This window comes from Meles meles, chromosome 5, assembly GCF_922984935.1.
Source record: "Meles meles chromosome 5, mMelMel3.1 paternal haplotype, whole genome shotgun sequence".
NCBI classification, from domain to species: Eukaryota; Metazoa; Chordata; class Mammalia; order Carnivora; family Mustelidae; genus Meles; species Meles meles.
In genome coordinates this window covers 57,683,182-57,709,012 of record NC_060070.1, presented here as the reverse complement: position 1 = coordinate 57,709,012, position 25,831 = coordinate 57,683,182, and the positions used below count along the sequence as shown (strand labels likewise).

The window sequence follows — 25,831 nt, the reverse complement described above, 5'->3', positions numbered from 1 at the left end:
TTACTTAAACATTAACAGTAACAAATGCTTTTGGTTATTATCTGATAATGAAATCATAAGAGCAGAAGATTGTCATAGAAACCAGAGAGATGAAGTGAAAAACAAAAAAAAACCAAAAAAAACCCCCAAAAAACTAAGTAGAACAACAAAGACAATCAAGAAGTAAAAGGAGGAAGAGGAGGAAGAGAAATCCAAATATACTAATACTTGTATATGGCAAAAGGGATAAAAATAAAAACCATCATCCTGAATCTAAAATTTCTAATGAGCTCAGAGAAGTGAACAGCAAGTCTACAAATAGCAATAAATGAGAAGAATTAGTGAGTGATATAAGGGGAGAATATGATTATCACCACTAAAACAGTGGTAATTTGTTATGCGGTGTTAAGTAACTAACACATGGGTATATAAATATGTCGAAGATTACCAAATTATAGTCTAAGCTTGTGCAGCTAACTGTACTTCAATTATCCATCAATAACATTGTAATGCATAAGAATAAATAATAATGTGTAAAATGGCTTTAAAAAATAGGAATTCTAGGAATTCAAGAATTCAAGGGATACAGTAATAGCTGGAAGTAAGGATTCAGCAGATGTGTTTCATCAGAGATTAGATACAGCAAAAAAGACAACTGGCAAAATGGAAAACAGATCAGAGATAATATCCAGACTGAAAGACTAAGACTAAACATTAATAAATAAATGAGGAAAAGTACAATAAAAACTAAAGGGACAAGTTGAAAAAGACCAACATATTTGCAAGTGGGTCTCAGAAATAGAGAGATGGGAAAATAATGACAAACTAAAAATATAATGGCAAAATATCCTAAAGTAAAAAAGAAAGAAAATCAAGTCAAGAATCAATCAGGAAGTTCTGACATTAAGCAACATAAACACAAAAAACCCCGCAACTAGACACATCCGGGTAGAACCGAAGACAGGGTACAGGGATATGTAGGGATAAAGTCAAAGTCCTGCCTCACAAACCAACATGGATGATTGTCACACAAAATTATTAGACCAAAGAAGTCTGGTGTAAAAGGTACACGGGTTGCTTTTAATTATCCTACTAACAGACATTATGCAAAGAAAAATAAAAAGCAATCCATGGTCTTGGAAGTCATGATGGTGGTTTTTGGTGGTGAGGAGGTCCTGCCGAGCTTGGGAGACACTCGACACAGCTCGGGGGCACTGGCAACATTAGTATCCCTTGACCTGAATCATGGTGACATGGCCATGCTTCCTTTGAGATTTTTCAGCAAGTTTTACACTTATGATTTGGTCCTTTGTTGAATGTCTTTTAAACTTAAGTAAAACTTCATGAAACATTTTGAATAGCTTATATTATAGGTCACACAGTGACCAGGAGTGAGGGGTTAGCTTTCTTTGGACGTAGTGAGATTAGTGACAGGAATGTAAGCTGAGGAAGAAGAGCAGTTAAACTTGAGATCAGAAGTGAGTTCATTTCCTTGTTTTACTTGTAGAGCCTCTTTACATCACGGCCAGTTAATTGACATTGTATGAATTCTATTTAAGTTGAAAATATTAGATTCTTCAAAGCAGTTACTATTAAGGCTCCTGTCAGTTCTGTGTACCAACAACTGACCATTGAGAAGGGTGTTAGGAGGGACCCCTTGGTAGCACTCCTCTGGATAGTCCTTGGCAGTTAGTAATGTCAAGCCTTGAGGGACAGCTTTATCAAGTGAAAACATGGCTTGCTGCTACTTTGATTTCAAAAATTTATTACTGTTACAAATTTGTAAACCCAGTTTTCTTCAAACTTTTGTTTTAACTCTTTATAAAATCTTATTTTATACTTAAATCTATGAATTTCCATAAAAGTCTTAAATATACTTAGTTTTGAAATTTATTTAAATATATTAGATGGCATTTGCTACATCACTGTTTTGTTATCTCCCTAAGAACTTTAAAATACAAAAATTATAGCAAATAAAATCTTGCCAAGTATTTAAATCTTTATTAAATTTCAAATAATCAAACTCAAATATTTTGAGAACCTTAATTTTTCCTATATATGTTATTAGTTTTTACAAACCAAAATTTTCTTATATGTTGTAACTTAATCATGAAGCTAAAATTAAATATGTCATACATTTTAAAGCATAATTTGTTGGATTATGTAACATGCTAAGTTCTTTCGTATGTTACAAATACAAAATAGCATATTTACATAGAGTTTTCCTGAATTTGATATAAAAATGTTAGTGTTTCATCATTTTTCTAAATTTTATACTTAGTATTACCCACTAAATGATTTTTCCATTCCAAGTAACTTTTAATCATCTCTCAACTGATTGAGATTTCGTACTGATCAGAGATTTTGCGGATTTTGAAAGCCGGAGCTGCAGACTATCAGGACAAATTTTCTCATGACCCAGACTTTTACAATCTCTGGGTCAATAAACGTAGGTTGGTTTCATAGCCTGAATTCCCTGAGTTACTCCCTTACTCGATTTTCTTATATTTTCTTTCAGCTTCATTATCTGGTCAAGGTGGACAGAAGTCTAAAACCCAGATCTAAGTGACTCTGACACCTGATTGGATTCAACCAGTCACTGTTTGAATCTGTTACGAGTTTCTTGGCTTTATTCAATCCGGCAGAGCCAAAACCAAAGATGGGAATGACATTTCATCCTACATGAAAGAAAGGTCCCTTGTCCTACTTTGCTGTGCAGTCAGAGTTCTCAGGTCAACATGAGTGCAAGCCCTTTTTTTGGCAAGTCCTTGAGAGTGACTGCTATCACAAGTGATTTTCCCTGGAACTCTGTCTCTGTTAGCAACTTGCCAAATTTGCCCATTCTTGGCTCCTGGCCTAGTGGGAATCAGAACCTCACAAATATGACTGTGCTACCCTCTAGTGGCGGTTTCAGGTAAATCAGACATGGTTAGCTTGAGGCCAATTAAGAACTTTTAACTGAACACAAGTAAAAGAAAAAAAGGAAAGTGTAGGAAATCTGTATACACGAAATTTAATTTTATCGTTGTGAAGTACATAACCTAAAATGTATTTACCATAACAAATGTCTTTTTTAAAAAATTTTTATTTATTTATTTGATAGACGATCACAAGTAGTCAGAGAGGCAGGCAGAGAGAGAGGAAGGGAAGCAGGCTCCCTGCTCAGCAGGGAGCCCGATGTGAGGGCTCGATTGCAGGACCCTGAGATCATGACCTGAGCCGAAGGCAGAGGCTTTAACCCACTGAGCCACCCAGGCGCCCCAACAAATGTCTTTTTATTGTGCTTGTAAACTCGTAGGATGACAATGGCAATTCAAGATCATGTCAGCAATAACTTGAAAGAAAATATCCTACGCTTCTGTAGCTAGTATGAATGTCACAGTTATACACTCAAGTGTTCAAGATTCACTCAGATTTCTGACTCTGAATCCCATTTCACTGATATATTACCCTAATACTGAGTTAAATCAAGACTAAATGTCAAATTCGTATATTCTGATCATCAACGTTTAAAGATGACCACCATAGGGGCACCTGGGTGGCTCAGTGGGTTAAAGCCTCTGCCTTCGGCCCAGGTCATTGTTCCAGGGTTCTGGGATCGAGCCCTGCATCAGGCTCTCTGCTCAGCAGTGAGCCTGCTTCCCCTCCTCTCTCTCTGGCTGCCTCTCTGCCTACCTATGATCTCTGTCTGTCAAATAAATAAATAAAATCTTTAAAAGAAAAAAATTCACCAAAAAAAGATGACCACCATAGTTTTAAAATAGCATTTTTAAAATAGCATTCCAGAAAAGTTTTACAACAATGCATTGACTGATATGGATATTTCTTCAGTAGTGTAGAAGGCAAGTCAGTGTTTTTAACAGGAAATAAAATTTGTTATCAGATATAAAAGGAGATGATAAAATGAACAAAATCAGAAATTCCTACTCTTGACAAAACTGCTGTTATTTAATGTACAACATAGTATCAGTCAGCTATAAAAAAGAAGGAAATCTTGACATTTGTGACAACATGGCTGGACCTTAAGGGCATTCTGCTAAGTAAAATAAGTCAGAGAACGACACATGCCATATGATCTCACTTATATGTGGAATCTAAAAAGTCAAAACCAAACACAAACACCCAAGATACAGAGAACAGATTGATGGTTGCCAGAGGAAGGAGGTATATGAAATGGATGAAGTGGGGTCAAGAGGTACAAACTTCCAGTTATAAAATACAAAAGTCAAGAGGTATAATGCCCACGATGACTGCAGGTAACAATGCTGTATTGTACATTTGGAAGTTGCTAAGAGAGGAGATCCTAAGAGTTCTCATGACAAAGAAAAACGATTGCAGCTATGTGTGGTGATGGATGTTAACTAGACTTGTGATCATCTTACAATACATATGAATATCAAATCATCATGTTGTACACCTGAAACTAATAATAGAGTGTTATATATGGAGTTATACCTCAGTAAAAAAAAATGACAGTTATTTATTAGTAACTTCAAATAAGAAATTAAGATAACAAAAGTTTTTTTTTATTAGCCATTTTGTACAGTCTTTTATTAAGAAAGGGGTGCCTCCTAGATCTGATTTATCGTCCATTACCGAAAATGATGAAACCGCCACCATTAGCCAACCAGACTTAAGCCAATTGACAGGAGCAGTTTCTCAGGTAACTATGTTACTCTTATTATCAGCCCAATTCTTACTTACAAAATATCTTTTCTTAACTTGTGAAAAATTATATATAATATATAATATATATTTTCTTAACTTGTGAAATATTATACACAAAAGACTGTATAACATGCAATTGAACAGACTAAAGAATGTTATGAAGATAAGCTTTTTAGATTATAAAGTGACATATTCATTCCTTATAGAAGTCCCTTGTGCGGGGCGCCTGGGTGGCTCAGTGGGTTAAAGCCTCTGCCTTCGGCTCAGGTCATGATCCCAGGGTCCTGGGATCAAGCCCCATATCAGGCTCCCTGCTGAGCAGGGAGCCTGCTTCCTCCTCTCTCTCTGCCTGTTTCTCTGCCAACTTGTGATCTCTGTCTGTCAAATAAATAAATAAAATCTTGAAAAAAAAAAAAAAAAGAAGTCCCTTGTGCATCTCCTATCTTCCATTCAGAGTTTGGTATTAACCAAGCCCATACTCTTCTTCTTCTTCCCCCCCTTTTTTTTTCAAAGATTTTATTTATTTGAGAGAGAGAGAGAGAGAGAGCACATGAGCAGTACAGCACAAGTAGGGGGAGCAACAGAGGGAGAGTGAGATGCAGACTTCCCACTGAGCAGGGAGCTGGATGCAGGGCTCAACCCCAGGACCCTGAGATCATGACCCAAACTGAAGGCACTCAGACCAGCTGAGTCACCAGGCGTCCAAACCCATACTCTTCTAATTTTTGCCAACTATGTATATACATTTATAAACAGTATAACCTTAGTTTAATTGTTTTGTAATTTTATTTAAATGGACCCAATAATTCCTCTGGGACTTCCTTCACTTAGCATCGTTTCTGAGCTTTACCTGTTGTTGTATGTCACAGTTCATTCATTTCACTGGTTGAAGGTATCTAATATATAGCCAAACTACTTTTTTTTTTTTTAAATGGCCACATTGTTAATGGCTATAGTCATTGCTGCTTGTTTCTTTTTTCTTCTTTCAGATTTTTATTTGAATTCTAGTTAGTTAGCAAAAAGTGTAATATTGGTTGCTGGAGTAGAATTTAGTGATTCATCACTTTCATGTAATACCCAGCGCTCATGAAAACAAGTGCCCTCCTTCATGCCCATCACCCATTCAGCTGACCCCCCACCCACCTCTCTCCATCAACCCTCAGTTTGTTCTCTGTCTTTAAGTGTCTCTTATGGGTTGCTTCTCTCTCTTTTTTCTCCCTTTCCCATAACCTCATCTGCTTTGTTTCTTAAATTTCACATATGAGTGAAATCATATGGCATTTGTCTTTGGCTGTTTTGCTTAGTGTAATATACCCTAGCTCTATCCATGTTGCTGCAAAGGCCAAGATTTCATTCTTTTTGACAGCTGAGTAATATTCCATTGTACACATATACCCCCTCTTCTTTATCCATTCATCAGTCAGTGAGCATTTTGGCTCTTTCTGTAGTTTGACTACTGTGGACATTGCCACTATGAACATTGGGAGCTTCTTGTTTCTTACCATGGCAAGCAGCGGTACCATGACCATTCTTGTATGTCCCTGTACACATGCTCCAGCGTTTCCAGAGTTCCAGAGTTTGTAACATTTTATGTGCTGTGACTCCTGTTGCCAATTTTGTAAAACTTCAGCACATAATGAAAATAACTGCATCTGTGTATTAGTTGAGTATCAATGACAGGGAACGGTGGAAAACAAAATAGCTGTTTGTGTTAGCACCATAAGAACACATCACTTCACTGTTTGGTGGAGGAATGACTGCTAAGTATAGTTGCCAAATGGTTGGCCACTGCAGGTCACGGAAGTATCTGTAGAGAGTAACACATGACTACTTGAAACCTAACAATGGGCCCCATAATTGCAATTTCAGAGTAGTGATCAACACATGTGACATTTGAAGATATTTGCAATAACTGTAATTATATGTAAAATAGTGTGATTTCTTCCATAAAGTCGCAGTTATTGCTAATAATATTGTGGCTTACTTACCTGCACTGATAAACCGATAACTGAAGAAAATGGTGAACTTGGACTAAAGATGAATATTTTTCAACACTCCATGTTCATGGATTCCTGAAATTTTAACTCTGGGTCCCAAAGTACACTCGACTAGGAAGTCCTGGTCCAGAATGTGAATCTGGGAGCATAATTGATGGGTTATGGGGCATTTACCCATTTGACATTATAACAAAATGCCAAACAATTTTCCAATACAGGTGTATCAGTATCCACTTCTGCCATCCCTGGATAAGAAATTTCTTTATAAGGCATCATAGCCAACACTTATAATACCTAATATTTCAAATTTTGCCTGTGTGGTGAGTGTCAAAGGGTATTTATTTTTTAATAGGTATATATACACGTGTTCAAAAATAAAAATATAAGGAACCCCTGGGTTGTACAGTCAGTTAAGCATCTGACTCTTTGTTTTAACTCAGATCATGATCTCAGGGCTGTGAGATTGAGCCCCATGTCAGGTTCCACGCTCAGCACAGAGTCTGCTTGGAATTCTTTCTCCCTCTGCTCCTCCCACTCATGCTCTCTCTCTCTCCAATAAATAAATCTTAAAAAAAAATAAAAAATAGGGGCGCCTGGGTGGCTCAGTGGGTTAAAGCCTCTGCCTTCGGCTCAGGTCATGATCCCAGGGTCCTGGGATCGAGCCCCGCATCAGGCTCTCTGCTCCGCAGGGAGCCTGCTTCCTCTGCTCTCTCTGCCTGCCTCTCTGCCTAGTTGTGACTTCTCTCTGTTAAATAAATAAAATATTTTTAAAAATAAATAAAATATAAATAAAAATGTAAGGCATAGATGAAGAACTCTTGTTTCTATTAATATACTTCTCCATTTTCACTGCTCTGCACTCCATAGGACATTTTTTGCATTTTTGTTATGCAAATTCAGAGAAGCACACAGATAATATTCCACAACCTCCCTTCTTCTATTCAAAATTTAACAAAAGAATTTTTACTTAATAAGTACTGAAGATAATTTCATATCTCTACATAAAGAGTGTCTCTATTCTTAAAGTTGCATAATATTTCATTAGGTGACTGAACCCCAGTTCATTTCTACTCACCTCTCTAGATGGCATAAGATACCTTGCGGGGCACACTACTGCATTCAAGTGAGCAGTTTTTTTTTAGTATTAGTTGAAAAGCAGACAAACAATTGAGAATGAATAGATTTGAACATTTTTAAAAGTTTTTCTTTAGTTTTAAGTTATTCTATGCTGTAGTTTTAGAGAGTCAAGAACACCATAAAAATAGTCAATCTGTCTTATTCCTCCTTATTGCCTTAGTCTTCCTCCCCGGAGTCAATCCCTTTTATTAGTGTTTCTTCTGGTGCGTAGCTCTGCATTTCTAAATAGCAGGCATGCACACTGTTGTTGTTTATCTGCACTGGTGAAAATGCTTGGCATATGGCAGACACAGTTATATATTTATTCAATGATGGGTTCTATTATATCTTGATCTATCAGTTTAGATTATTACCCCTTGTCATGGAAGATAAGTATTTAGCACTGCTGTCCTCTCTCACAATGGCAAACCTTCACTTTCCTCTGTCTTCCAGACTAGTTTACTTCAGAAGTCTTTGTTAAATCTATATTCTAGCTATATAAGAATTATTACTGTGGAGACAACAAAGAAAAGAAATTCCCATGTCTGTCTGTCTGTCTATCTATCTTTCTATCATCTATCTGTCACCTATCGACATATAACACTTTGTTTATTCATTCATCCATCAATGGACACTTGGTGAATAATTCTGGTCTGACCATAGGTGTAAAAATATTACTTGAGATACTGCCTTCAATTCTGTTGGGTTTTTATCCAGATGTGGAATTGTTGGATCACATGGTAAGTCTACTTTAACTTTTCAGGAGCTACCATACAGTTTTTCACTTTATAGTCTCACTAGGAGTGCACAAGACTTCCAATTGCTCCACATCCTTACCAATATGCACTCCTGTTTAATTTTTTTTATAATAGTAGCTATCATAACAGGTGTGAGGTATAACTCATTATACTTCTGATCTGCATTTCCCTAATGATTAGTGATGTTGAACATCTTTTCATATGTTTTTTGGACACTTGTTTATCTTCTTTGTATAAATATCTAAGTCCTTTGCCCATTTTTAAATTAGTTTATTTGATTTTTGTTGTTCTTTGTATAAGTTCTTTATATATTATTGATGCTACCCTTTTATCAGATACATGATTTGCCAATATTCTCTCCCATTCCACAGGTTGCATCTTCATGGTATTGATGCACAGAATTTTTTATTTTGACGTAGTCCAGCTTATCTATTTTTACATTTGTTATTGCTGTTGTTTAGTATCATATCTAAGAAATCATCACCAAATCCAGTGTCATGAAGCTTTCTCCCTCTTTTCTTCTAAAAGATTTATAGCTCTAATTTCTTTGTCTTTGTGTCAACCTTGTCATCCAAACTTTCTGTTGGGTTTATTTCACTTTCCTATTTTTAGTTTCTAAGGGCTCTCATTCTTCATTGTATTTTTTGTAGAAGTTTCTTATTTTGTAGATGGATGTTCTCTGATCTTTCTGATATTACCAATTTAAAAAATGTATCCCTATATATTGTTTTTGTTTTCTATTAATCTCTCCACCCACACACTTTAGTTTCTTTCTTTGATCTAAGTTTCCTTCCTCAATTGTCTGGTGATACTTTGTTGCACATATATATCCAAGGAATTCATGACATTAATTAGCTGCTGATTGGAGCTGGCTTTATAGGATGGCTAGAGCTTGTCAGCTGGTAGGATAATTAATTTAGGATAATTGGGGGATAAATGAGCTTCATTTGGGGGTGATATTAGCTCCAAATGTAGATTCCTTGGGGGTTTTCCCTTGGTCATGGTCAGTTTCTCCAGTTAAGAGTCTTCTAATCACCCTCCTGGGGTGGAATGTGTCATAGGGATTGGCATACACTTATCCATCAGTGTTCTTACAGCAAAGCAGCATAGGGGAGCCAAGAGTCTCAAAGGTCAGCACATGGACTTTCACTTAATTCCTCTCCTCTCTTTAGAGTAGCTCTGTTTCCCACGGTACCTGTGAACCCAGGTCTGGAGATTGCTCATTTAATTTCTCCATGTGAAGCAATTTCCAGTGTCCCGTGTAGGCAGAAGAAGGCTAGATGTTAAATCACAAAGGATTATAGCAAAATGGGGATTTGTCTCTTCCTTAACTCATTTAACCCATTCCTGTATTTTGATATGAGGCCGTATAGCATTCTCTCCTTCTCAGATGCACACTAATCATTTCTGGGGCCCTAATGCATGGATGGGCTTGCTTCTCCCTTGCTTCTCAGGTAGCTCTGTTCTGTTATCACCTGCATCTCTTTACATCATCCAAAATATTGTTGCCATCATCCATTATGTCTGAATGACTTTGTACTGTTTAACCTTTTATACATATTTCAATTTGTCACAGAGGAAATGGAGTTGCGCAAATGAATTCAATTTCATTTCCCTGTTTAAATTTGGAGGAAGCATTTTTATGATTTGAAACACACCTTTCTAGTTTCTGTACATTAACTGCCAATTATAATCTCATCTCATTGTATTTGATCTGTAATCATGTCAGGTGCTTCATACCAAGCAGAATAACTACTTGAGGATATTATTGTTTTAATTTAACTTGTATCTTAAGACTCAATTATTTAATAAACTCTCATATTCTGGGTTTTAATTTCACAATCTTAAACCCTCAGGCAATTATTGAATTAAATTCACATCTTTGAACTTTAAGGTTAAAAACAAAGTTTCTGCTTTACCATGTTTTAGTAACTATTTGCAGAAATTTATTTCTTCAATGATTAAAAGATAGTATTAACTCTTTGAAAAGCATTGGTGCTTTAAAGAGCTAACATGTTTTGCTGAATTTATAAATGGTTTCTTAACGTGTTCTTTTCATTTCACAGGGTAATATTATTTCACAAGCTATACTCGGAAAAGGTAAATTAATAATCTTCTCGTGACTTTCACAAACATCAAAACACAAAAGGATCTCTCCTTGACAGCTCTTAGAGGTCCCTTCTCCTGGCTCTTGGCGGTCTGTCTCCAAGTGTCTCCTCTGATGTGTTAACTTTAATCTGCCCTGGGCTAGAAAACTCAGATAATCTCACTTGTTAAATTCATTCTTAAAGTCAAAATCAAAGATATCTGATAAAGGGCCCATGAGTACAGTTCATGTGTTTTCATACACGCACTTGACGATCAAAGCAAGGAAACCATCACCAATTCCTCAGTTCCTAAACGTAGACTTGGCCAATCCTCAAATCTAAAGAAGTGTTATGTGGCATGTACATATGTAACATTATGACTCAAGAAGTCAGTAAGAACTTTATGACATCACTTGATCAACAAAAATAAGATGTAGAATTGCTAACGATGTGGGAGCATTTAAATGGCGTCTGGAATATATTTGTTGCAATAGTTCTCTGTTTTCCTTTCTTCAGATGCATGAGCTACCCCTCCCTCTTTCTCTCTTACATGAACGTGTCTAGCTATAGCAGATGTCAAATACTTAAACTAGATAATTTCTGCTGTATCTTTATAATCTGTGAAGAAAGGTCACACAAATTTATGAAAGTGATTTCAAAAGTTTTGAACACTGCTATTTGTTTAAGTTAGGATTACATTCTCCTGGGTGTATGAAAATGTGTCTCTGCATTGGTCTCCCCAAATTTGAGGCTTGCCTGTAAATGATTGCCTCAGGAAACATTTTTTTCAGAAGTAGACTTCAATATGCAAATTGCCCTCTATAATTTTCCATATCTCAATAACTTAATATTTAATGATGTAGGTGAAATTGACATGTCTTCTGCTATGCACAGATGAACTGATAGACCTTGGATTGAATGATGCAACCCATCAAGGGGAAGGATTAAGTTTGGAAAGAGATTTGGTCAGCCTGACAACAGCAACACAGGATAAATCACAGGAGGAGTTTGCAACCATAAATAATAATGTTTCTAAAGAAATATGGTTGGATTTTGAAGACTTCTGTGTTTGTTTTCAGTAAGTATAAGTTTTTTAATGTGTATTAAATATAGTGGATATATAAGCCATTAATTTTTACCTATCATTCAAAAGAGTTAAACCAATATTAGTCTGATATTGATATGATACCCAGTAAAAATGTTAGAGAGAAAAATAAGTGAGTTAATAGTCCACATAGAATATTAATAATAGCCAAACAGATCTCAGGCCAGTGTCTGCTCATCCTCAGAGACTTATTTGTTGATGAAGTTAAAGATAGTTTATTTACTGAGAGGGATCATTTTTGTCTCTTTTGGAAACTAATTCAATGCAGTTGTTATTCTTTTCCCCTCGCTTTATTGACCTAGAGTTGATAAATAAAATCATAATAAGATATTTATATATCTTAAATATATATATTTATATAAATATATATCTTAAATATATCTGAATATAAATATAATAAATATATATATTATATATCTTAATGTACATGGTGATGAATCAGTATACTTTATGAAAGATTCTCCCCATTGAGTTAACACGTACAACACCTCACACATTTGCCAATTGGGGGGGCAGGAATATTTAAGTTATACTCTCCTAGCAAATTTTGGTGATACAATACAGTATTATCAAGAACAGTCACCATGTTATACAGTAGATCCTCAGATGTTATTCGTCTTATAACTGAACGTTTGTATCCACTTACCAACCTCTTCTTATCTCCCCCACCTGAGCCCAGCCCCTGGCAACCACTATTTTCCTGGGTTGTTGTTATACAAGTTTTTTAAAATTTTCATCTGTCTTCACCTTGTTCTGCCTGTAATCATTTGATTCTATGAAACTTAGCATGTAGTACTAGTTCATTGCATATGGTGACAGTAACCTGTTATAAATAATGTTTTTCAGGAACATATATATTTTCCACAAGCCCAATTCATATTGCCTTAGCTTTCAAAAAACAGAATTCAAGGTAAGTATATTATGATCTCTTCTCTTTTCCTCTTATGTAACTTTTGATTAGATCATGCTAGTACAAAACAACTTCAAATCTATCAAGGATTTCCAAATTTGTAATTATATTAACAAAATCAATTCTTAGAGTCTTCTACTGATCTCTTATCCAGACAATAAGCAAAATTCTGCTACCTTGATCTCCAAGTATGATTCCTCTGATTATGTTCAATCCTGAGCTGTATTATTATGTAAATTCACATTAAAATGTTTGATTTATGAATAACTGAAACACAAATAAATTCACTATATTTGATTTCAATTAGTGTCTATTGAATTGCATGCAATTCCTAAAACAAAAGCACATTTCTACTACCATTTTTGCTTTTTTTGTCCATGTTCTTCTGTCTACATGGAGCCCATTCCCCTTCATCTTTATTGCCTTCATCTGGCTAATGTTAGAAGTCTTTCAGAACAGCATCAATGTCCTTGACCCTGTGAGACTTTCTTCCTTGGCCACAGAGTCTAGGTCAAGTACCCTGTACTCTGTGTGACCTGTACTTACCCTTCTCTGTCCCAATGGCCTGATTAATTCTCTGTGCTCCTCCTCCCACCCACCTGCTTGATGTTAACATATTAAGAAGGACTCTGTCCTTTTGTGTATTATTACAATGCTGGTCCTGGGATAAGGAAGAAACTCAATAAAAAAATTAAAGACTGAATTAATTAACAAATCTCACATTGTGTGGCATTTTGGAGAAAACTATGAAACATATTCTAGGAAACTGGCTTGTACTGAAACTCTTTTGTTGCTTGTAGGGGGGCGTTCAAGCTCCCAGCGATAATGGCACATCTCTATAAGGCCTGTGCAGAGGTGGGGGAAGAAAGAAGTGTTGGAGATGACTTTTCTCATGGCACTCAGATGAAAATGCAGGCAGAGAAAACATTTTGAGCATTTTTCATGAGGTGCTCTTTAGCTGGATGTCTGCTCTGAAAGTAAGGATCAGGTCCCTAGTAGTGCCTGGGGGGAAGGTAGCAGGGAGAAATGGTCAACCTAGCTCTGGAGTTTATTTATAAAGACACCCAGAGGAATGCTTTGACTTTATAAAGATAACAACGCTGCTAATTGGGAATAACCGAACCCAGAGTATGAGGTGAGAATAACATACAGTTTACAGGTCACTGCAGCATATTTCCATATGGGCAACATATGTGGGCAATACTGTGGGCAATAATAAGATGAAGTCATTTAGAGGTGCTTACTCTGTTGTTGGCCCTGCACTAAGTTCTTTATTGTATTAACTCCGCATAGCAAACCCTAGAAAAGGACTATTATGATCAACATTTTTCAGGGAAGGAAACTGAGGCAGGTCAAGGCTGAGTAAACTGCCCAAGACCACCCACCTGGTAAGTGGCACGAGCGTCCCGAGAATTGTGCCTGATGTGAAGCCTGTGCCTTTGTCACTGGTTCTTCCCTCACTAGGTTTGCCGGGTTGGTGGCCTGGAACCAGGCTGCCTGGTTTTGAATTCGTGTTTCATTTGGGGTGGGATCTGACTAAGTTCATTCCTTTTTGCCTCCATTTTCTCATCTATGAAATTATTGCAGTAAGAGCCCTATAGATAGGGTTGGGAAATAATGGAGAGAATGTATGTAAAACACTTAGAAGAATGCCTATGATTAACAAGGGATAATCAGTGTTGCCGGTCATTGTTACTAAAGGCAGTTTGGTTATGCATTTGCTATTACACCACTATCCCAACACACGTGTGTGTGTGTGTGTGTGTGTGTGTGTGTGTGTGTAACACAATGGCCAACTGTTCTTTATTCTGATCCTATTTTTACAAAGTGATGTAAATAAAGATTTCTCAGTCCCTTTTTCATTCCCCTGAATTTTTTTGTTTTTTTTACATCAATGGTATGAGAAAACAATAATTTTTTCTTAGAGGGCTTTGGAATCCAAACTTAAAGCCTTTGGAATGGCCTGAAAGGAAGGGTTGTTTGTGGTCTAAGGCCAGGCATTCCTGATTTTAGTGGCCACAGTCACTGCCAGCTGAGCCCGAGGCTCCTTCCAGCACATTCTATAGATGTTCCATTGGTGCTCCATGTGAAGGTGGGGCAGGGGGTTCCCAAAGGTGCCCTGTGCAGGCACCAGAGCACCTCCGTGGGACCTCTAGGGCCACACTGTCCCTAAATTCTCAGACTCTCAAAAATGGCAGCAAATGAGCTCTGCACAGATAGGCTGGCAAACCCAAGCTTCCTTCATAATTTTAGAGAGTGAATACTTGCAACAACTGCCTTTATAACCAACGTGTGGCAGCCAGAAGGAAACAAAGAAGATAAATGGCAAATGCTTACTATTGAAAAATATCGGGGGAAGCAATCATTTAAAACATGGTCATGTTGTACTGAGCATTTCCAGCAATCTTGTCACACTTGATTAAATAACAAGGTTGTGTTTTTCACAGTATCACTAGATATTTTTCTTTCACATTTTATTGTTTATTTAAATATCACTGTGTAATAAAATGAAAGCTTAAATCTATAATAGCAATGAAATTAATTTAACACACTTAACTAAATGCCATCAGTCAGAGTTATGTTGAAGTACCAGTCAGTTGAGAGGCAACAAAAAGTACAATAGTCTCAAAGACCAGCCCTAGAGCTGGTCAGTAGAAAGACCTACTTTCGACTCTCAGCTTAGCTATTTGCAAATTTTGCCACCTTTGGCAAATTACTTATTCTCTTTGTGTTTCAGTTGCTCCATCCACAATTATGCATATAATAGTACCCATTTAGGATGGACTGAGTTCATTTTCCTGTAACCCTTATGTGGCTGTCCTTTAAGGGAAGTTCTGGTTTTACTCAGTACTCTCTTGCATCTTCAAGACAAAAATCCAGCCTGGTGCATTTGTGTTCAATGGCTGTATTTCTGAAGATACTGTAAAAAAAAGGACGAAAGTGTTTTACCACCCTGAAAAATACCTTAATAGAACCCATTAGACATTTCCATTCTCTGCTTAGGTTACTCTGTGGCCTATTATTAAGGACCAATATATATTCTTTGAGCACTGCTCAGCTTCCAGCCCAGTCTCCTCCATTTGTTATTTCTGGAACAAGCATATCCCTTTTCTTTGCTCTTGGAGAAGAGTTTTGACTCTCTGTGATGGGACAACCAATCTTACACACAGGTCCTACAGACCCATCTTCCATAGACTATTGCCAACATTTACCTAGTGTGATTTTCTTCGTATCATGAAAGCTGTGAAATATTTATCATGGTGTCTAGGGCATAGTAGGTTCTCTCTAAATGTTAGGTATTGTATGATTATTACAAGTGGCAAATACAGCATTAATAGACTAATACTAAATTCAGTGATTCATCTGATTTCTTGCAGTTCTCAGATGAACGTGTGCCCTACTATCTATTTGTGGATAGTCTAAAACCTATCGAACTGCTGGTTTGCTTTTCTGCATTGGTACGATGGGGAGAATCTGGAGGTAAGAGAGCTTTGAGAAAATTACAGTCTTTTAAAATTTTTTAAATTAAAAAAAATTTTTTTTCAGTGTAAATTATAGTCTTAAATCCCAGCTTGCTTTCATTCAGTCCAGGGGAAATATAAGATGTTTAAGCTGTAGATGCAGGAACTTATTTCCTCTCCAGAGTCTCTAAGAAAGTCTTCCTTACATCACCTTTCAGGAAGCTCTTCCTGCTCAGACATTGTGGGTTATGCTCACTCTTGCCACCTACACCTCTCCTTGTCTTAGTCCTGGGTTCCCCTCTTCAGCATGATACCTACTTTTTTTTTTCTCCCTTCCACATGTCATCATTCTTGAGTCTTTTAAAATCTATTAAAAGACATGCAGTCTTTCTTTGATTTGATAATTCTGAAGATCTTTAATGCCATCCCAACTTGGCCTTTGTTTTCATAATTATATTCTAGAAGGTACCTGCCAATAACTGCGTCATCTCAAACATCTCCATTTCAGGCTCTGCCTACAGGACCTGACTCTCCAGTTCACTCTTCCTAAAACCCTTACTCTTATAATCCTTTGACTCCTCCGGAACCACCATCTACTGACCCTCCTACTTTTCTCTGTCGTCCTTCCCCTCATGTCCCTATTTCTCTCATCCCCAGTGTCCATGACCCGCCATTGTAATGGTATCCTGGACACACCTCAGTGTGATTGCTCTTCTTTCCCTCTCAGCTTCCTTTCCTGGCAAAACCCTGGTATTGGTTGATTCAACAGATGAACTCTGCATCTTACCTGTGTGCATCAGAGCAGCTAAATATGACCAGAGATCAGCTAGCCTCACTTTCAACTGAGGGCTGCAGATTTCAAAATGGCCCTTAAGCACTGCTGATGTTTCCCTGGTTCATGCATTCTCCACTCTTGTCCTCCTGGAAGACTATCTCAAGGATGACTTTCTCTCATCCTTGTGCATTTTTACTGCTATTTCCATTGGCAGGATAGATAAAAATCAAGAATGACCCACCTCATCTTCCCATAATGAGCTCTTCACAATACTGGTCACCTTCCCTCCTGCTGTCATGGAGGGACTATTCTTGCTTCTCTCCGAGACAAGCCCCTTGCACATTTGCACGTATGCACAAAACATCATTCTTCAATTCTCTGTCCTGTTGGGTTAAAGTTCAATCTGTTTATTTAAAAACGGGCTAGGAAACAACATTTTTCCCCCCTTACCAATCAAAGTTTAACCTATGGTTTGTTTTTAATCTTACCTGTAGATTTATTTTTAACTAAGATAAACTTGGCTAAGCAGATCACATTTTCCCTTTTAAAGAAAATATGGATAATTGAAAGTTTTCTTGATTTTGATAAATAAAATTCAAAGTAGTACCTCCTATTTCAGATGAAATAACTATTTTTACTGGATTTCCCAAGATCTTTCATGTTAATTCTATGTGATCAATGAAAAGCTTTGGCTCTTATAGAAAAAGCAAAGCCTAAACAGCAAAATCAAATTATCTATAGTTCAAATTTATAATACCTGGCACTGTGGAGGTACAATAAAAATTTGCTGAATGGTGACTATTAAATATCCTGCCAATTTTGACAGCAGGAACTATGATTTTCCACTCAGTTATACCCAGTGTTGTGAATGGTGTCTAGTGTAGCCATAGACAATAAGTATTCATTGAAAAAATTTGCCAAACTTCAATGGTATAAGCTTAGTATATCTACTAACTAATAATTCCTAAGCCACACCATGTCTTCAAACATTGAAATTCGATGTGTGTGGAGGTGTTTCAGGTCATGTTTTGCCCTTATATGCTCAGCATATAAATAGGGTAAAAATATAAGCTAATTCCTGAAGATGTAATGTACACCAAAGTGACTACAGTTAACGACACTATATTGTATATTTGAAAATTGCTAAGAGAGTAAATCAAAGATTCTCATTACGAGGAAAACAATTGTAATTGTGTGTAGTAATGGATGTTAACTAAATTTTCATGGTAATTATTTCACAATATATTCAAATAGCAATCATTATATGATACACCTAAAACTAATAAAATGTCTTGTGTCAATGTTGTTTTAATTACATTTTTTTTAATTTAAAAAGTCTTTTGGCCTTAGCTACTGATGAAAATTAGTTAATATTCTTTATTCATTTTAAGAGGAACACTTAATATGAAAATTAAATTTTTGTCCATTATCTGCTATTTCTACACATAGTCAAAGCTAAGAATCAGAATTAAAAACTTCAAATAAACAATGGGGTATTCTGATCTCGCTTTGCCACTATCTTAGGAAAATCTTTTATTTTCCCAGATGTGGTGTCTTTCCCCCTTAAAACTGCATCTAGAGAGATATGTGATTTCTGCCACAGATGATTAAATGGGATAGTCTTGTCTGTACTTTTGTTAACTCTCCCACTCCTGGTTTCTTTAGTGAGAAATGATTCTAAGGAGGAAAAACAGACAGAGAGGAAGACCTGAGTCTCACCAGTGTTATTTCCAGTAGTTATTTACCCAGAGTATTTTCTCTGGGTCATATGAATACTTTCAGAAAATCTCTAATTCCTGATATTATTATTGTTACTAATGTTGTAAAGGCCAGCTAAACTGTCACAGTCAAATTTTAATATTTTCCCCTCTCCTCCTAGCTTTAGCAAAAGACAGCCCCCAAATAGAACCTGGACTGCTAACAGTTGAATCAGTTTCTTGGAAATCTCTGAAGTCCCGGGAACTTGTTACAAAGATTCATACATATGCTACTAAGGCTACAGTGGTTCGCCTGCCTGTTGGGTATGGAGTGACTTCATTTTCCCATATGAAGAATTTTTTGAAGCCTTGTAAACCACTGGCTACCAAATAAGTAAACAATATGGGACCTAGAATATTGTTTCCTGAAGTGATTTTGTAAGAAACAGAGCTATCACTAAGATTCTTGAGAAAAATAATTCCATGAACAAAGAAATTAAAGAAATGCTGTTCAGTGAATCTCCTTTTGGAATACTCATGATTGTCAAAGTCTGGTAATTTCTTTTTTTTTTTTTTTTTAAATATTTTATTTATTTATTTGACAGGGAGAGATCATAAGTAGATAGAGAGGCAGGCAGAGAGAGAGAGAGAGGGAAGCAGGCTCCCTGCTGAGCAGAGAGCCCGATGCGGGACTCGATCCCAGGACCCTGAGATCATGACCTGAGCCGAAGGCAGCGGCTTAACCCACTGAGCCACCCAGGCGCCAAAAGTCTGGTAATTTCTTAAGGAAGAATATAGTTTGGGGGCACTGAGGGTGGCTCAGTCGTTAAGCATCTGCCTTCAGCTCAGGTCATGATCTCAGGGTCCTGGGATCAAGCCTGGCATTGGGCTTCCTACTCCACGGGAAGCCTGCTTCTCCCCACTTTCCCTGTTTGTGTTCCCTCTCTCACTCTCTCTCTCTGTCAAATAAATAAATAACATCTTTAAAAAAAAAAAAGAAAGAAAGAATATGGTTTAAAATAGCATTTCTTAAAATTCTTTTATTAAACAATCCTTTTTATTTTCTGGTAAATCTTATATCCCTTGGTAAGAACTATGATTTTATTTAAAAACAGATTGATAGGGCACTTGGGTGGCTCAGTGGATTAAGCCTCTGCCTTCAGCTCAGGTCATGATCTCAGGGTCCTGGGATCAAGTCCCACGCCGGTCTCTCTGCTTGGCAGGGAGCCTGCTTCCTCCTCTCTCTCTCTCTGCTTGCCTCTCTGCCTACTTGTGATCTCTCTCTGTCAAATAAATAAAATCTTAAAAAAAAAAACCAGATTGACAAACATAGCATTTTTTCCCCTATGGTTTCTATATTTTTAACCTGTTGTTTGCTTTTAATCTTACCTATAGTTTTATTTTTAATTAAGATAAACTTGACTGAGATAACATTTTCCATTTTAAAGAAAATATGCATAGTTGAAGATTTCTTGATTTTGATAACTAAATTTCAAAACATTACTTCCTATTTCAGATGAAATAAATATTTTTATTGGATTTCCTAAGAACAATCATGTCAATTCTATGTGATCAGTGAAAAGCTACAGCTCTGATAGAAAAAGCAAAGCCTACACAGCAAAATCAAATGCTAAAATAATGTGTGGCAAGCACCCAGTATTCCTAGAAAATAATAAATTTTAGAACTTCAGAATTTCTAACTTCTACCCTAAAAACTTTGTCATAGAGAGACTTTCCCAGAAGTCATTATTCTGTCTGAGTGCTCATCCATCACGACAACCAAAAACAGGGAATTAAAAAAGAACCTTCTTATATATATCCAAGTGTTTCCCCCAGGACCTAATCTATCAGCGTGAGTGTTTTAAGCATGTTCCAAGTGCTCAGTAACTGAGGAGAAATGAGCATTGCTGCTCTCAGTGATACCGTAACCTGGTAGGAGAGGCACAAACAACATAGGTGAAATGACTCATTTGTGAGGAAATGACTATGAAATGAATCTGAAATCTACAAAGCCTTAAGCACCATGAATTATTGTTAGGGGAAAATTGAGACTTATCTCCTGTGATGTGACTGTGGTGTATGGCAGAAATCTCCCTCATGGTCAAGTTCATCATGTAGTGTAACTATTTTCTGTCCTATATAATTAATGCAGTTATATCCAATGACCTCTGATGATTCTTTCAGAATGAAAATTCAAAGCTCTTTATCCTATCTGTGTTAAAAAATTCAACTCTCACTAATATTTGAGCACAGAGTGTCACAAGCACCTAACAGAGGCTAGAACTACAACAAAGGAGCCCATTGGCCCTTATATGTTTTCCATTGTCTTTAGGAGACATATGCTGCTCTTCACGGCATACTCCCCAGTAGGACATTCCATACACATCTGCAGCATGGTGACTTTTGTTGTTGGAGATGAAGATGTTGTGCTACCCCACTTTGAGCTCGTAAGTATTTAAGCAACCATGATTTTGTGAGTGTGTGTGTGTGTGTGTGTGTGTTTCCAAAGACTTGAAACTAAATCATATTCCTTACCCATTTTTTTTACCTTTTAGAACTGTTAATTAAGAATTAAGAACTAAGAATTTTAAGAAACTCCTCCCAAATGTATTTATGTATAATAAATAGTCTAAACTCTGTAGAGATACAAATAAAATAATTTTAGTTTTTCTCCAACAACTGCCTTCACCTCTGCTCTGTGGAATTCCCTGTCACATCCACATTTTTGGTAGATCCCATAGCATATTGGTCGTTTGGGATGTATAGAGGGTCAGTACAGACCTTTTCATTAAAGTTTAAAATTGTGGTATCATATGGTCCTTGTACCCCTTCATTGACCTAAGGAATTTGGAGTGTTTGACTCTGGAATTCAGGGAGAGAGGATGCATGGATAATTCTGTCATTCTTGTTCATCTCTTCTTCTCTTGGCCTCTTCTTAGTTTCTCTTACTCCTCTGTCCTGAAACATCTGAAAGAAGAAACAATGTAACTGAACCCAGCATTTCCCCTGAGATCCTGTCTTAGTTGTAGATGATCTCCATAAGACATCTTCTTTAGAAATGTTGCCTGATGCTTTTGGGGGGCCCAATATGTGTGGGGCATTCCCGCTGCACAGTTCAGTTTTATACCCTCTACCGAACCCATCTCCATGTAGCACCTCCTCATATTAATGAAGTAGGGTCTTCTCAGCCAGTCGGTAAACTTCTGGGCCCAGGTAGCAACAGGATGCCTCAGGAGCAGCTCTTTTATGTTAATGTTGCTGTGGCCCAGATATGCTTAGTCATGAATTCTTGCCTCTCTGGGCAGTTGTTGTATAGGATTGCCCATGGCTGCCCCCTGTCTGCTGTGCTGTTTCTCACCTGTCCTCTCCCTCCTGCTCAATAGAAGGAAGATCAACAAGCCTACCTTATAAGTACATGTCTCGTATTCCCTTAATTATGTTTATCTTGTTTATTTTAAATTCTTTTTTTTTTAAAAAGATATTATTTATTTATTTATTTATTTGATAGACAGAGATCACAAATAGGCAGAGAGGCAGTCAGAGAGAGAGGGGCGGAAGCAGGCTCCCCGCTGAGCAGAGAGCCTGATGCGGGGCTCGATCCCGAGACCCTGAAATCATGACCCAAGCTGAAGGCATAGGCCCAACCCACTGAGCCACCCAGGTGCCCCTGTCTTGCTTATTTTAAATTCTTATTTCATTTTTTCTTTGTTTTCTTTTAAAAAAAGATTCTGCTTCAGGTAGTATGGATTATCCAGTTAGTCTCTTTCTTTAGGTGACTTAACTTTATAAATGTTTAGTTATTTTAGTCTGCAAACTCATCTTTCCCTGGGGTTATCAGTTCCTCCATCTTGTAAAAATTACTGGGCCTGAAAACCAGGCCCTATTATTCTTCAGGTCTAATGAAGAAACAAGAGATAGACTAGTCCAAGAGCAGAGAGACAGAAACTCCTCAGAGCCATACATGATCACTCCCAGTGCTGTCATTTAACCAATTTTTCTGGTCATGGCTTCACCTCAGGGAGAAACACCATTGAGAAGATGCTTTCCCTAGGCTTTCAGAGGTTGGGGTAGAAGGTAATAGAATGGCAAATGCATTAAGGGGGCAATTCAGTTGCATCTGTCTTCATCCGGTCACCCCAACAGGGTATCTGTACCATCCAGGCATAGCTGCTAGGCCATTCCTCACAATTCTGCAGGGAACCAAGGAGCAATGATGGCACCATGGTGCACCCTAGGAAGGAACAAAAACACTTCACAATTTTACCCTCTTCATGCTGTCTCAAAGCACCCTCTGCTTTGGGTAGCTCCTCCTCTAGCCACCAACTCCCTACTACACACCAATCAAAATAATCTGTAAACTCCTTTTCCTCACAGGTTTCTCTTCCTTTCTCTCTCTCTCTCCTCCTCTCTCTTTCTCTGCCCCCCCCACCCCACACTGACTCTCTTTGATTTTGACCAACAGATTTGCAATTTGACATCCAATTTCTTTTTTCCATCAGCTTTATTGAGGTAAAATAGGCAAATAAAATCATAAGTTATACAAACTGTACATTGTGGTCATGTGATACACATAAACATTGTGAAAGGATGCCCACCATCTAGTTAATTAACACAACCATCACCTCTCATACTTATCTTTTTGTTGTTAACATTTTCTTTTTTTTTTTGGGTGACATTTAAGTTCTGGTCTCTTAACAAATACCAATTATGCAATACAGTGTTATCAACTGTAGTCGCTATGGTTTACATGTAGATCTTCAGACCTTGTTCATCTTGTAGTTGAAGGTGTGTATCCTTTCATGAACCTCTCATTTTACCCACTTCCTAGCCCATGACAACCACTTTTCTACCCTCTGTTTTTGAGTTTGTTTTTAAATATTCCACACATAAATGATACTGTACAGTATTTGTTTTTCTCTGCCTGGTTTATTTCACTTAGCATAATGCCTTCAAAGTCTATCTCTCCATGTTTTCACAAATGGCAGGATTTCCTTCTTTCTCATGGCTAAATAATATTCCGTTGTCTCTGTGTGTTTGTGTGTGTGTGTGTGTAAAGTATATATATAAAATATATATGTGTACATATTACACATATGTACTACAGCTATACATACATATAGTTATGTGTAATAGATATATAATATATATACATACTACATCTGTATTTATATATACACACACATCTATCTATACACACACACACACACACACACACACACACACACACACACACTACATCTTCTATATCCATTTATCCACTGATGGACACTTAGGTTGTTTCCATGTCCTGGCTAATGTGTATAATGCTACAATGAATATGGGGATGCAGATATGTTTTCAATGTTCTGTTTTCATTTTCTTTGGCTATATACCCAAAGTAAGATTGCTAGAATAGATGATAGCTCTATTTTAAATTTTTTGAGGAAATTCCATACTGTTTTCCATATCCCTATCCCCTTTTTGCATTCATTTTCTCCTCAGAGTCAATAGCAGGAGGAAGCCAGAAGCAAGAGGGAGCCAGTTCATCCTATTATCTTTTTACCTTTTTCACCCTCTTATCTTTTTAATCTTTATCACTCTCTCCCTGAACTCTTCTCTGCCCATCAGTTCTCCAATCCCACACAATTGTGACAAAGATGTCCTTGGGACCAAGTCTAGGTATCAGTACTCTGGAGAAATTTCCTTTGGCTCCCAGTATGAGGTAGGTGTCCTTCCCACGGGTCCCCACTACAGCAGGAATTATAACCCTTGTTTTATATCCTTGAGATCATAGACCCTAGGAAAACGCCTTGATCAAGCAAAGACTTCATAAATAACTATTGAATCAACTATATAGAAGAGGTTTAATATACTAACAGAAATTAAATTTGTGTAAGCTTAATTACACTTAAATAAAAACGAAAAAGAAAGTAAGGCTGGCTGCTATGCTTTGTCTTCACAGGAGAGCTACCGATTCATAGAGCAGTCTCTAACGATTTTGAAAGCTGTTGGAAATGTGATTGCTAGTTTCAAAGATAAGGGTAAACTCTCTGTGGCTATGAAGGATTTACAAGCGGCTCACTACCCTGTACCCCTCCACAATAAAGAACTAACTACACAGCACTGCAGGGTAAGCACATCCAAGTTATGGTGTTTCTAGAAGGATAATTTCCATTTGACAAAAAAAATTTATATCTTATTATAGGTGATCTTCAAAATTTAGCCTTTAAAAAAGACTTACATACATTTCACAGAGAAAGAGAAAGAATTTGCAATTGTAAGTTTTTGAAAGAGGTGTCTAAGAAAAAGGGAGGGGACGCGTTTCTTCTTTTATTTTCCATAGAGAGAATTAAGCCTTTCTTTTGTAATTTGTGTTTGCCCTTAGAGTATCTTGTATTCTATCTGGCAACTCTACCTGGGACATACTTCACCCCTAATTGAGAACTGCTCACCTATAGCATGAATAATCTGCAAGAAATACCTGCCATGATTTACTCTTCAACCAATCTGACTTTCCCCCTTAAGTGAACTCTTATCAATCCACTCTTCAAGGTGATGGTTCTAGATAGCTTAAGGCGGTATTCCCAAACCTTAAAAATAAACAGATAATTAAATCATCATAGGTCTAGAAAGCTGTGGTCTCCATTGCTACATCTGGCCCTGAAACTGTAGTTGGTATTCAACATCTCTCTCCTCTACCAACCATTCTAGAGTTCTCCTTTCTTCCATCCAAAGCTTCAGCTGTTCTTGTTGCCTGGTGGGTGATCTAGACTTCTAATCCTGATGAGCCCAAGACCTTGACTGCCTTACTCTATTCAGGCTGTGATTAATCATTTACTGTGGAAGCACCAAGAAGTGTTCCAGTGACTTCAAACATAATTCTTCTTGTCCCCATTATGGAGTAGAAACCCTAGTACCTCATGTCAGGAGGGGTAAATTCTCCTCACACACCATTATATTTTTTCCTTTTCTCCTACTTGCATACCAGAATGAGAAGCTCAAAGCAACCAGGCCTATAACATAACTTCATAACTTGGGTTTATTGTAAATCATAATGCGTACCCTGATGGAAACATCCGTTGCCTTCCATCCCCAGGAATTAGGTCCTCCAATTTAGCAAACTGCCTGTTGAGAAAGAGAACACTAATTATTGCAAATGGACCACCGGAAATAATGGTGAGAGAGGCCAATCTTACTTCTAATTTTTGAATCCCTGTATGTCTTAGCTTTTACAGATATAGCACTGCATGTTGGTTTTTGGTTCTGTTCATGTATACCGTGCCCTGGAAGATATCATGT

General features: G+C 37.2%; 1 protein-coding gene across 1 annotated transcript in view; it reads left to right on the top strand.

Moving 5' to 3' along the window:
- Positions 1-25,831, top strand: part of ADGB (androglobin) — a 191,142-nt gene that overhangs the window by 77,336 nt on the left and 87,975 nt on the right. The window contains exons 14-21 of the mRNA XM_046004182.1: positions 4,513-4,642; positions 10,585-10,622; positions 11,498-11,683; positions 12,557-12,620; positions 15,998-16,100; positions 18,736-18,877; positions 20,886-21,000; positions 24,495-24,662. Coding sequence (XP_045860138.1) covers positions 4,513-4,642; positions 10,585-10,622; positions 11,498-11,683; positions 12,557-12,620; positions 15,998-16,100; positions 18,736-18,877; positions 20,886-21,000; positions 24,495-24,662 — 946 coding nt within the window. The remainder of the gene's footprint in view (positions 1-4,512; positions 4,643-10,584; positions 10,623-11,497; positions 11,684-12,556; positions 12,621-15,997; positions 16,101-18,735; positions 18,878-20,885; positions 21,001-24,494; positions 24,663-25,831) is intronic.